Raw genomic sequence first — 14,243 nt, 5'->3', positions numbered from 1 at the left:
GACAGGGAGGGAGGAAAGGAAATACCAAGTGTCCCACAGGACTAGGCACCTTACATGCAATTTTTAATTGAATCAGAAAACCGTGCAAGGACGTTTATCGCTATTTTTAACATGTGAGAACACTTGTAATTAAAAAGATCTATTTATTTGCTTAAGCTCACCCAACCAGTAAGGTGTTGAGTCAAATTCAAACTTGACTCTGCGGTCTTCCCCTGCATCTTCTTCTTAGATGTGCCAACAAGAGGATTCACAAAATGTATGAAGCAAAGAGGTCAGTAAAGATGACAAAGACCTTATCCAACGAGCTTAGAAAATTAGTCAAGTCAGAATGGCGTTCAGAGAAAACGAACAAATATTTTTTTTATTTTCTTATGATCTCCCAAGTATCACCCCCTCCAATTCTCCCACCTCCAATACCTTTTCCTCTCCCACAGTACATCAGTATCCACCCTTCCCATGCTAATCACCAAAACTTTCCATGTGAAACGACAGTTTGATACCACTAGGACCGTGAACACTGTGGACACTGACTTCCTAACTTGGACAGTGCTCATCTCATCATACTTTGCTATAATCTTTGAGGAAAGGTCAGAAGCCCTCCTCAAGGTAAAAACTTTCTCCCGTAGAGAACTGTAGAGCTGATGGTATGAAAAGCAAATCAAGCCTGTTTATAAATTAGGGTAACCTAGAGCAACAAGGAGGTGGTCAAAGGAAGAATAGTATTTGATGAGCTTTATTTTATATTCATATTTTAAATCTGCTGGCTGAATAGTTAGCAAATTTGATAAAATATGTTGCTTTCTTGGTTAGACCACAGAACATGAAGACAAGCACAGTGATCCCCTAAAAGCAGTTCATTTCTTCCCTTTAGCTTCTACATCATACCCTTTTTCTTACTATATTTCTAATTTTAATAACCCTTCCTAGCAGATATTGGCACTGTAGAAGCTTTATATTTATTAGAATTAAATTCTTTGGATTAAAAAGAGTACTAAACTGGTAACATTTCTCCCTTGCAATGACACTTTGGCCCTGGGCACTACAAAATGAACAGCACCATGTAAGACCCCTAACAAGGTCTTGTTCCTGTGCAGCTCAGACTTTCAGCCATGGCTTATTAGTTTGCTGAGGCTGCCATCACAAAATGCCACAGACTGGGTGGCTGAAACAGCAGAACACACTTCCTCACACTTCTGGAGGACGAGAAGTCCAAGATCAAGGTTTTGGCAGAGTCTGATTTCTACTAAGAGAGTTCTTCCTGGACTTGCAGATGGCTCCTTTTTTTGCTATATCCTCACAGGGTAGAGAGAGACACACACAGATCTCTTTCCTCTTGTAAAGCCACTAATCCTATTAGATTAAGACCTCACTAATTATCTCCTAAAAGCCTTATCTCCATTCTCCTAGATCACACTGGGGGTTAGGGCTTTAAAACAAGGATGAAAGTGAAAGTGAAGTCTCTCAGTCACGTCCGACTCTTTGTGACCCCATGGACTGTAGCCTACCAGGCTCCTCTGTCCATGGGATTTTCCAGGCAATAGTCCTGGAGTGGATTGCCATCTCCTTCTCCAAAACAAGGATGAGGGAGACACAATTGAGTCCACAACAAATGGGGCAAGGATACTCAACATAACTAGAATTTTCAGATTAAGAAAGTGCAAGAAATAAACATTCCACGCTCAGACATAAACCTGTAATCTTTCAGCATGTGGGACAAAGCAGCTGGAAAATGTTACAGTTTGACATCTCCTTGGTGGTGGTTGAAGAGAACTCGAATTCTGCGGCTACTGTTTGTTTTGCTTCTGCGTTAGTGGCAAGGAGCGAGAAAGCAAGCGGCAGGAGCCTTCAGCCCCAAGGGCTGTAAAAGTGTCTCCTATTCCCTTTTCTTTACAAGGCAGTAAAGAAAGAAAAGTCCCTGCGTATCTCTTACTTTGCTTCCACCTTGAAATTCGGCAGATTCTCCATTATAGTCTTCTTGCTAATGGTTAAAGACACTGTTGGCCTTTTGTGTACATTGATTTGACATGAATTTTATTAGTTTTGCTTTGCGCTGGCCATTGTGTTAGGTGCTGAGAGTACAAAGACGAACAAGATCAAATCCTTTCCTTTCAAGACTCAGCAGACTCTTAGAGCAAATCAGGATTAGAATTCAAAGAACGTGAGAATTGGAAGGAATTTGGTTGCAGATGAAGAACTCAGGTCCAAAGAGATTATGAGACTTTAGCCAAGGTGGCACAGATGGTTGGGACAGGGCCAGTTAACATACAGGCCTACTGACCCCTAACTAGGTCTTGTTCCTGTGCAGCAAAGACGTTCAGCCAGGGTTTATTTAGGGCTTACTATGTCCCAGGTACCCTGCGGGGGGGGGTGGAGGGGGCAGAATTTGATGATTTAATAATTTAATTAACAATTTAATAATTTGGGAAATTTTGGTTACTTAAAATTAGTTAATACTACAAGGCATGTTATTCCATTAACCCCATAAATATAATACATATGCAAATAATGAAATGTGTACGTTATCTGATTATTAAATTTATCTCTACAATGATCATCACTGCTAGATGGGAAAGCTTCCCTTACATCTTCATCACCCAGTATAATAAACACCACTGAATGATACCAGGTAGAGGAAGACCATTCTAAAGGTACATTGAGGGTAAGCAAATCAAAGTAAACAAAAGCAACCTGCAACTAAAATTATGTAAACTGGATGGAAGGCACTATCTGGATGGTTCCTGGAGAACCCTTGAAAAGAAATCCGGTCTTCTACCTAGCCACATAGTTACTCAAAAGAGATAAAGCACAGGTTGATGAGAAGATGGCTGTTGTTGTGTTGGTCTAGTCTTTCTCCAAGTCACTGTCTCACTCAATCCAAGATTACTTTAAAAAGGATAAAGTCTGAGTGGTTAGGGTGACAGGCTCTGAATTCAGCCAGGTCAATTCACTGGTACCACTACTTATGACCTTGGGCAAATTCTGTCACATGCTACACCTCAGTTTCTTCATCTGTAAAATGGGTGCTAATAACAAGATTATCTTACAAGGTTGTAGTGAGGATTAAATGAGATGAGGGCATATCATAGTGCTTGAGTGAACTGCTCAGTAAATAGGTACTGGCAAAATGGCAACCCACTCCAGTACTCTTGCCTGGAAAATCCCATGGATGGAGGAGCCTGGTAGGCTACAATCCATGGGGTCGCAAACAGTCGGACATGACTGAACTACTTCACAACAATTTTGCAGTGGTTTTGTGGCCTGTTTTCTTCCTTTCCAGCCCACTCTGTCCCTCCTCCATCTTCACCATTTCTCTGATCCTGTCCTTTGCCTCTGTCTCCCTCCCTACCCTGCTTGCAGCTGTGCCTTGGACTTTTCCAAGGTGGGCATCCATTCTGGGACCTCGGAACAGGTGCTACTGTCCATTTTGCTGCTTGCTTCCCCTGCCAGGTGACAGGGGAGAACAGCAGGGCTGCATTTAGCATGGACAAACACCTGTCCTCTCTGTCACTACAGCCAGACAGACACTGGCGCTGAGTCATGCTGCTGCTCACGACCGATGAGCTCTCAGAAGCTCTGAGAGAGAGACCTGAGAGGACAATCTGTCCATCCCTCTCTCCAGGTCAGGCTACTCTTCAATCTGCCAGGAGGCAAAAATAGACACAGGAAGATTCTATCATTCACAGAGGACTGAAGAATCTTCAACATCAGGACATTTCTTCTTGTGCCTAAGCTCAATTTCAGATTCTGCATTTAAATTCACTTCTTATATTTATCTTTCATAGGTAAAAATAAACTTGATATCTAGGTCATTGCAAATATATACATATATAGAGAGAGTATAATATACAGCATACAATATGCAGTATTCTGTGTATCCATACAGAGCACTGCTTACTAATTAAGAGACTAAGCTCCATGATTAGCCACCCAGTCTAATCCCAGCCACCTACTGGTGATGCGGTTTTGTTCTAAAAATTAATAAGAGTGATGCTCTCACTAGAACCTTGTATAAGCACGGTTCTCAGTTCATAGAAAGAATCCAACAGATGTTAACTATTGTTGTTGTTTAGACATATAAATACATAGTGAGAAGCCAGGAGGCTTCTTAAAGATTTCTGGTTTGCAACCTAAATGGCTCCAGTTTGATTGTGGCTTTTAATCAGTTTCTTCTATAACCTTATTTTTCATTTTCTATTTACTTTCCTAAATCCAGAACCATCTACATAATGCTGGTTGACTCCAGCCAGCACAGGAAAAAATGCATATTTTATAACTAATAGATTTCCCTATGCAGATTATTATTATGATTTGCAAAGAAATAAGTGATTTAATAGCAAGTATAACCTTTACACATTTTACTTATATTAAATCATTTAATCCTCAAAATAAACCCATTCATTATTCTTTCAGCATTGTCATACTTCATTGATTCTAAAAATAAACTATTTTCCCACATTTTAACATCTCTGAAAGCATTGAAATCTTGCGGTTGATATGTTATAGTTGCATTGACAATCTTTTTCTTTGTTCTTTGTCATAGACAAAAAAAATGATATACCTTGCAAATGAGAACAACCCACAGTCAATAAAATAGGATATGAGATATTCCATGCATTCTTTTAGGCCCCAGAGATATGGTGCAAAAGACTGCATAGTCCTTCATTTCATAGAATCCACTTTCTAATGAGAAATAAGGACAATAACAACTAATATACAGGCGGCTGTAGGAATCGATGCAAGATTCATCTCAGGCTTGCAGGGGCCAAGGGAAGTTTCCTACTAATGATGAAGTCATCTAAGTGTAGAGTCAGGAGATGGCTAGCGGGTCACTAGTCAGTCAAAGAGGATAAGCAAAATCTGAGAAGCTAGGAAAAGCATGAGACGCTCAGGAATGTGAATATAAAGAATGCTGATTTAGAGCAGGGGAAAAAGCAGAGGCTGTATCAGGATGGGCCCGGCAGACTTGGCAAGCAAATTGGAGGGTATCCTGAGACACTGGGGTTCTGCCGAAGCACAGGTGTTACTTCTGTTTGGAAAAGAGCTGGTTTCAGGCTAAATAACAAAGAACGGAACTATAATTCCCTCTAACTCCTCACCTTAAACCCGGTGCTCGTTATTGCCCCACCAGCATCACCCAGGACAGTAGGCTGTTTTGTTGGCCATATTGACAGCAAATGCGTTACTACATTTCCCTTTATTTTGGGTTCTGTTGAATTGATATGTTTGGATTAGATGGAGAGGAGGCTAGAACCAGTGAACTGGTTCTTAATGAATTCTCCAAGGTGAATATTGCCTGCTGTCAGAATATTCGTGCTCAGTTACACCACTCATAGGATGTATTTCACTGCCAAGCTCATCCACAGTTGTGTCTATTAGATGATGGGTATTGATGCCAGTCTTTTCTAAATGCATCATGCATTTACTTTTCGTGGCATATGCTTGAAAGTAAAAATATAAAAATCAAAGCAAAGCTATGCAGAAGTGAAGGTTCACAACTTAAAGTGTTTTATACTCTTTCTTGTATGTGATTATGCCATCAGAAATTGCAGTTCAATTTATCTTAAACCAGCCCTTTTAAAGTAATACAACTAGAGATTGACTAAATTAAGCAATTTAAGTTGAAATGTGGCACACAAGCTTACAAGACACTAATTTCTGAATTAATTACATGGAGGGAAAAAAAATGTGAATGAAGGTATTCTATTGCAGCCAGACAGTCTTGATTTCATATCACATTAAAAATCATTTCATTCATAGAATTTGTTGGTATGCACATACTGTCTTTTTAAAGAATAGCAAAGAGCCTTTTCTCTTTTTTAGAACAATGACAATGTGAATCAGCTAATATCTTTGACTTACTCTAAAATGAGTGTATCTACAGTTGCCTAGCATTTAAGTGTGTGTGTGTGTTTTTGACAAAAGATATCTTTGGTTTTTACAGGATAAACAATGAATACAAATGCCATTGTTGAGCTTACAATAATATAACAATTACTAGTAGTTAAAAGGAGTAATGGGTGCCTAGATAATAGCTTGAGACATTTATCTAAAGAGGACAAAGAGTGTAAAGTTTTAATAACAGGGCAGACCACTGTCAATGGAAGACAGCTTAGGCACAATCTTGTCTGAAATAAGGGGGTTGAGTTACAGGATCAGTAACTTTGATTCTGTGAGCCTCACGACTTATTAAGACAGGTGAATGATAGGTGGATGGAAGAGAGGGCTACGGACTCTAAGAGTCATTTTTAGAATAGCCTGGATAAACTCAGTTTCAAATCCTAGCACTATTATGTCCCACAAACTCTATGACCTTGGGCAAACTACTCTTCTCTCTAGGACTCAAGAAAAATCACATCTACCTTATAGAATTAAGTGAAACTCCACAGCCTAAAGCAGCTGCTGTATGATGTGTGTATAAAGAGGGACTCTTGTTAATACTGTTACTGCTGTGATTGCTATTACCATTATTACTACATTCCATGCTGCTGTTTAATTCTGCTGGCATTAGATGAGGTAAAACGGTAGACCAGGCAACCAGGAATAAGGCACACTGCCTGTTTAGGGATGGCATTTAGGCTTGCACATTCCCAATTAGCTTTTCAATTAACCCCAGCCTTGAGGAATATACTTTCCAACCACACCTGAAAGCTAAAGTAGGCCTGATAGGCTATGATGGGTGTAGGTTTTTTTTTTTTCATTAGGAGAGAATAAACTGTTACCTATTGCAAAAAGAAGCCCAAATTTATAGAAGGTACTGAAACAAAATCACAGGGGCTGCCTCTGATATAATTTATACCCCCAAATGCTAAAACCTGCTCTGAATCTATCAATAGTTCTTTCACATTTAAGTATACTGGTCATTTTCTACAGAAAACTCAATGATCATCTTGCTTTATACCTCTTCCTTCTTTTTATAATAAAGCATGACAACATACAGTCAGCAACATCTATTCCCCTTCCTGTTTGCAACTATATGATATCTGCTGTTACAGTAATACATTATAGGAATTCATCCAGCTTGCAGTATCATTTGTTACCTGCTTTCTCAGCTGAAGTATATTACTGTAATCATTGGACAAAACCTTAATTCACATAGTTGGTTTTAAATAAGCCACATGATAAAATGAAGTCCCCAGAATAAACTATTCCCATTCACTAAGCACCAAGTCGGGGCCTTGTTGTTCATTGTTCAAGGCAGCATACCTTTTAATTTATTCCAGGAACTCTGTGAATATAAATTCCATGGGGAAAAAAAAATTGAGCTGCTGTTTTCATGTTAGTTATTATCACTTAGTGTTCAGAATTAACTCCTCTAGCTCCCCTGACTAACAGAAGGACATTAGAGTTAATTTTTCCTTTAGTCTTTATCACTCAAGGAGCAAAACTTCAGTTCTCTAATGCTGATTTTCCTACTTTCTGAGTAGGACAAAATATTATCTCTAAGTATTAAAGCTCCTTAACTCCATACCTGGTTTCTTCTTGCTTGTTCTCAGAAATGAAATGGAGATACTCAAGGCCCCTTACTAGCTTCTTCCTACACTCAAGAAGCAGAAGCCTGTGTTAGATCCTTTAATTTCTGTACACTGAATTTCATTGAGCTGGCATTCTCCACATTCAGGCCCAAGCCTGAAATAAGTGTCACTGGGAAATTCAACTTTCCTGTGCATACCAATTCGGCATAAGGCATTATCTCCCAGTGGCTTTCAGAGCCATTCGTGGTCTCTGACAGACCCTTCATCCAAACAACCTGTAATTTTCATAAGAAGGCACTTTTTCAAAGCACTTGCTCCAATAAAAGAGTCACTTTCAAGTCTCCTTCCTTAAAAGAGAAACAAAACAAAGCAAACCCCTCGAAACCCAATATATATGATGCTAGTACATGATAATCAGGCTTGTAATCATTTTACCTGTGATGCATGGGAAAAAAGGAATCAATTCTACTCCACCTTTCTCTCCCCATACTACACTTCCAGCACAAGTGCTACTTAATAAGTCGGTCAACATTATACAATCCTCAGATCTGGACATTCTGAAAGGCTACAACCCTAAAATCAGAACTCGAAGGATTTTTTTTCTCTTCTCACACTACAAACAGTCATATCTTGGCTTATCACTGAATTCTTGTTCATATCATCAACAATCCCACTCTGAAGGAACAGATAGCAAGTTGCAGTGCAGCAATCTTTGCAGCTGAGAGCAAGGGCTGTGCCACAGGCCAGGAAAACCACCTCTGGATCAATCTCAAGAGTAGATCTAAGTCAGAAAGGATGCTGGGCCAAAGATCACATCCTCAAAGTAATATGGAGCAATCTTAGCTCCACAAAATATTGTCTTTGGAAGTTTCCCCATCACCAAATTGGATACTGATCTCTTAAACATTGACCATGTGGCCGGTGCCTCTGAAAGCCTGAGTCAAATTAGAGACGTAAGCTTGTTTTGCATCTGAGGACTTACAGGCCATGTTAATTTCTTAGAGAAAGATAACTCATGAGACAGATCTACAGAGAGGTTCTCTAGAAACAACCAGTCATGCTGAATAAAAGAAATACAAAGCCATTCTCTAAGTGGACAAGTCTATGTGATTATAAATAGAATTCTAGCTCATTGTAAACACTTTTGAAATGATGGCTTTGTTGATTTGAAAAGATAGCAAGCACCCCTGTGGAGTCTGGTCAATGTCAGGCAGAGTCCCAAATATGTGCTCCGATGACATACACTAGGATGCAAGAACTGGAGGGAGGCTCAGGGATTTATCATGCCCCTTGCAGAACCAACCATTATAGTCATAAAAATAATCCACTGGTAGCAACAAGTTTACTAGAGAGCTCCCTGAAGAAGCAAAGATTTCAGCTGCTTAATTGCTTTCACCCTGTGCCATTTAAAAGAATACCAAGTGTCTGTTGAGACACCGTCAATGGACGGTTTCACCAAATATTTTGAATAGCTAATGACTCTACTGGACCACCACCAAACCCCACTCCCCGCCCCCAGGAAGCCAGGCTCCAGGAGTTCCCCCTTTCTGTGAGCGGCATGGTCTGCATGCCAGCGAGAGGCAGGTTCTCATCCCGAGCGGAAAAAAAAAACCCCATAAAACTGCGTCTGTACTCAAGACCAGCAGTCCAGAGCAGGCAGTTGGCAAAGCCGAAAAGGTAATCTTCATCTCCAAGCATTCCCTACCTTTTCGGATTTCGCCTTCCTGGCGTTGTGCACGAACCTGCGACCCAGCTTCTTGGCATACCAGATAGAGGCGAACATAGCGCTGCCAACGGAAGGGATTCGCGGTGAAGCGGCTGCACAATCAACTTCCCAGCTCGGCTCGGAGATCTGGCGCGGGGGGAATCGGTCTGGAGCTGTCACTTGCAGGCTGTTGCTTTCTCAGTGCCTCTCATGCTGGCGAGCTGAGGCCGCGGGCGGGAGGCGGGAGGGAGGGGGCCGGGGGCAGGCAGTCCGGGCCGGCCAGTCCGCAGGTACCTTCACATCCCGCCTGCGGGAGGTCCGCGCGAGGGGGGCGGGCGGGCGCTGCCTTCCCCGCCGGCGCACACGCGCATCCAGGCGGCTGAGTATCCGTCTTGCAGTTCTTGGGCTCTTGTTCACCACCAAACTCCACGCGTGGCAGGAGGAAGGGCAGCCGCAGTCCGGTCGCCCTGGGCTCCGGGCAGTGGCCCCCTCGCCTGGCTTCCCTCGGCCTCGACAGTGCGTGCTGGCGGCGGTGGCCGCGCAAAGACGCATCCACACCCAGCCCCGCAGGTAAAGCAGCCAATAACTGGAGCTGCCGGGCACGCGGGAGGGGAGAGACCACCACGGACGCGGCCCTGCGCGCACAAACAGGTGTCCCCCGGGGCCGGAGCCTGCCCCGAAGCCCCGAGAATAAAGGGCTGTTAGCGGGACTGGAAACAAAGCGACCTTCCTCTGCCCCCCTCCTCAAGTCCACTGGGGCCACGTAAAGTCCTATCCCTGCCTCCCAACCAGTCTTCTCCACAGCTTACAAGAAAAATACCAAAACCATTTTATTTCTTTGAGGTTGGCCCCAGGACAAACGGCGAGGTGAACAGGATGAGGCGTATTCCCTAAATACCAGAGTGAAGGTCCTCAGCTTTTGAACTCTTTGGCTCCACCGCTGAAACCACCTGGGCTGCTTTTACAAGCCCAGGTTTTCTGCCTGAAGACTGAGTAAAGGGGAGGGGCTTAAATCTACCTTGACACTAAAACAGAACAGTTGACTCCTTTTTTCCTTTTAAAACCCCAGAGTTTTCTTGCAGTGATATCTATTGTTAAATGGGGGATTTAATACCACTTTTGAATAGGAAGATTTATGGCAAGTCTTAAACCAGGCTCCTCTGAGGAATTCTCTCCTTTAATTCTACCACCATGTGCTTCCAATTTCAATTATCTTGGTGGTTGTTTAGTTGCTTAGTCGTGTCCAACTCTTTGGCAACTTCATGGACTGTAGCCTGCCAGGCTCCACTGTCCATGGGATTTCCCAGGCAGGAATACTGGAGTGGATTGCCACATCCCTCTCCAGGATATCTTCCCAACCCAGGGATTGAACCTGCGTCTCCTGCATTGGCAGGGGGATCCTTTACCACTGAGCCACCAAGAAAGCCTTTTCAATTATTTTTCTAGGGTTAAATTATCTTACATAGGGTTTAGATTATTATGAGACATTTTAAAGGTAAAGTCAATTTTAAAAGACAAGTGTGTCTTCTGATGAGAGAGAATGGCTAAGACTTTGTCCATCTTACTAGAGGACAAAAATAAACTGTTCATCTCAGCAAGGAAAACCTTCTTTCCACTGATATACAAATGAGGCTCAGTCCAATAAATGTTTTCCAGCTGATCTAATAGACATGCCCTAAGAGCACCTGTTGACCAAGGACAATGTTGAAACACGAATAAATGGAAAAGAACTCCCTTCTCTCATGATAAGTCACTTGAGCTTTACCCCCCAGAGGACTGGGTCTCCATTCAACTGTTTTATAAAGTACACTGAACATCCTTCTAAGCAATTGGAGATAGAACAAGACAGCGTAGGATCAGGACTCACATCCATGTTAACTCACTACGGGAAACCTCGTGCTTAGAAGAGTGCTGAGCACAATACATTCAATGTATGTTTATTGAATAAACAAATAATCTGGGTTCTAACCCTGGCTTTTTTCTAAATTGTTTCCTTGTTTCCTCTGTGCTTGGATTTGCCTTATCTGTAAAAGAAGAGAATTGGGCAAAACATTTTTCAGGCCCCCTTCCTGCCCTGTGCATCTGTAATTCTGATTCCGAGTCTGAGGGTCTTCACATGAGTATGGGGAACACCGACTGAAACCGCCCGCCCGGGCCAGGCACCATAGTGGCCGTTGGCAGGAGCAATGTTACAAGAGGTCTTGGTAAGGTACATGGAACTAATAAGCCATTACTAACCCAGAAAAGTTTGGGAAAGGTCAAAAGGAGACTCCATATGTCCTCCCACCTCCCGGAATCTTTTTTGTTGGCTACCACCTCCCAGAATCCTTCTTGCTGGCCACCACCTCCCAGAATCCTTCTTGCTGGCCACCACCTCCCAGAATCCTTCTTGCTGGCTACCACCTCCCAGAATCCTTCTTGCTGGCTACCACCTCCCAGAATCCTTCTTGCTGGCATCCATCTTGGTTAAGCAACGTGTGCACCATCCAGAAGGACCCTGAGTCAGAATGATTGACCAGACACAACCTGGAAGCTAATTCCATCACCATAAAACCCAAGACTGCGAGCCACATGGCACAGCAGTCCTCCTAGGTTCCCTGACCCTCCTCCTCTCCGTGCAGGTGCCCCTTCCCAATAAAGTCTCTTGCTTTGTCAGCATGCGTGTCCACGTGTTAGACGAGAGCCCCTTTTGGGCCCCGGAAGGGGTCCCCCTGCCTGCAATGAAAAAGAAATGTCTTGCGCTCACCAGAGGCATAGGCTCTGGTAAAATGACTCGGCCTGGACTCTTCCACCTTTTTCACCACGCCTAACCGCCACCTGGGGTTTGGTTTTGCCATAAGCTGTTACCATTCCTCTGTGTTCTTCCTACAAACTCTACTTTCCTTTCATTTCCTTTTGACGCTCTTAGACAACCCCTGTGCAAAATTCACCACATCACACCTTGTACTCTTTGGGAAAAAAAAAGTGCCACAGAAATCCAGCAAATAAATGATAACTCCTGCTTAGCTTTCAAAGAGTTACTCAACAGGACCACAATTTATCCCAATATTGCTGCGATGTTAGAGGTATTCATTATTCCTGCATACAAGTCTGTCTAAGCTGTGTAGTTAAAAGACTATTCAGTTAACAGAATAAAGTCGATAAAAAGAGGAGGGAGGCAATTGTCCCTAAATTAATGAGTAGAAACTTCTGTTTTTAACATTTTAAGATGGAATTTGACAATAAAGAGGTGAGAAAAAAAATATTGAGCTTTCAAATCACTGATATCATAGGGGAAATCAAAGAATGTTAATTTACTCTGATGGGATGCCAATCATAAAATAATTTTTATACTTTCTTCATAAGTTAAGATTTTCTAAGTCACTAAAATTGGGTCTTGGTGAGATCTTTAATGCTTGATCATTTTGTTGGTTAGTTTTGCTTTTAAGTTCTTGTTGTTTAGTCGTTAAGTTGTGTCCAGCACTTTTGTGACCCTGTGCCAGGCTCCTCTGTCCTTGGGATTTCCCAGGCAAGAATACTTGGAGTGGGCTGCCATTTCCTTCTCCAGGGGATCTGCCCAACCCAGGGATAAAACCCATGTCTCCAGCACTGCAGGAAGATTCTTTACCACTGAGCCACCAGGGAAGCCCTTTGCTTTTATATTGAACATTTAATGACCTTTTGCACATACCTGACCTAGAAGTTTTATCAACTTTTATAGGATGGAGCTCTTAAGAAAGTAAATTGGGCCTACCAGCTAAGATTTAACTTTAAAAATAATAATAACTATTGTTCCTTAAATAGGCATTCAGAGATAGAAGGCAGTGTGAAATAGGTCATTTGTAGTCAGGGGCCACAGTCACGTTAGACAAATGCTTAACAATGTAAGTATTCACAATATATTTTTTGAATATGTCTGTGGCAAAGTAAGAGAATCCACAAACTTGAAAAGTCTAGAAGAGGCATTAGAAGCATATCTACAATTTTCAGTGGTAAAAGATGGTTTCATGTCGATGGAATGAAGCCATTGCCATAGTTATACAATCATCTTCCCTGGGCTCTCACTGAGCAGGTGTGCCTGCTACAAAGAAGGTGGCAGCTGCCCAAATAAATCTTAATAGTCTCTAACCATTGTTCTGCTGATTGAGACAAATAACTTGCAGCTCGTCTGTGTATGGAAAACAAGTTTTTCAGACACTTTCCATCTGTATATCATCAGAACTTTTCCTTTATAATTTCATTTTTAATACCTCTCATATGACAGGAACCTACCAGTGCAGCTGAGTTTGAGATGCAACATTAATCCTTTTAAGCAGCTTTTGGTTCATGCCTCAACACACACACTGTGTGAGTCTCCTTTGAATTCTCAAGGTAAATGCAATATTTAAATCAAGCCATTAAGATTATACAACAACATGTTCTGCCTAGTACACATGTGATTTTCTTTTAAAAGTCATCTAAATATATCATAGATAATTATAAAAGCAGTAAGTATTAAGCCCTAGGAACTAATATCTGGTAGCTTGAAAAGCTATATAGGTTAGGTGTATGGTATATACTAAAGAAAATACATGTTTGAAACATAAAAAGTTAATGTACAAAACCAATAAACATTTAAATATTTGTTTGATTTGTTTGTATATATGATATACATTCTTGATAGCCCTTAATATCCTTTATTAGTCTATTATCAAACAGCAGGTGTCAAGAACATGTTACATAGAATTTATGACTAAAAGAAGATAAACATAATATTTAACTTAATTTGCAGGGATGTCAAAATGTTGATGTTAGCTACTTCTATTGATGCTAGTGAATAGCGAAGATAAAAACAGTTACAGTTACAGTTACAGTCTGTTGTGTAACATTTGTTTCTTCTACCATGAGACTATATCCATGTTATTACTTATATGATTAAAAAGGTAAGCAATAGTTATTCACAAAAATGGAACTGAATAAGATAAAAGCCCTCCTCTCAAGCAGTCATATAGAGTTGGGGACATAGATGTATAAAACAATAAATTTCAATGCAAAATGGCATAACAACAGATGTGTGAAAAATAATGTGGGAGTTCAGAAAGAAAATT

At 41.5% G+C, this 14,243-nt stretch overlaps 1 protein-coding gene across 2 annotated transcripts in view; it reads right to left on the bottom strand.

Annotated features, from left to right (window-relative positions):
* DLG2 (discs large MAGUK scaffold protein 2) overlaps positions 1-14,243 on the bottom strand; it is a 1,427,480-nt gene that overhangs the window by 1,089,013 nt on the left and 324,224 nt on the right. Inside the window, exon 1 of one of the 2 annotated variants that reach the window (XM_052662442.1) lies at positions 9,178-9,622. The exons of the other annotated variant lie outside the window; for it this stretch is intronic. Coding sequence (XP_052518402.1) covers positions 9,178-9,255 — 78 coding nt within the window. The 5' untranslated portion in view covers positions 9,256-9,622. Of the gene's footprint in view, positions 1-9,177; positions 9,623-14,243 lie in introns of those variants that run through there. 2 annotated transcript variants of the gene reach the window in all.

This window comes from Budorcas taxicolor, chromosome 25 (assembly GCF_023091745.1).
Source record: "Budorcas taxicolor isolate Tak-1 chromosome 25, Takin1.1, whole genome shotgun sequence".
NCBI lineage: Eukaryota > Metazoa > Chordata > Mammalia > Artiodactyla > Bovidae > Budorcas > Budorcas taxicolor.
Note: the sequence above shows the minus strand (reverse complement) of the source record. Positions and strands in the feature narration are given on the sequence as shown.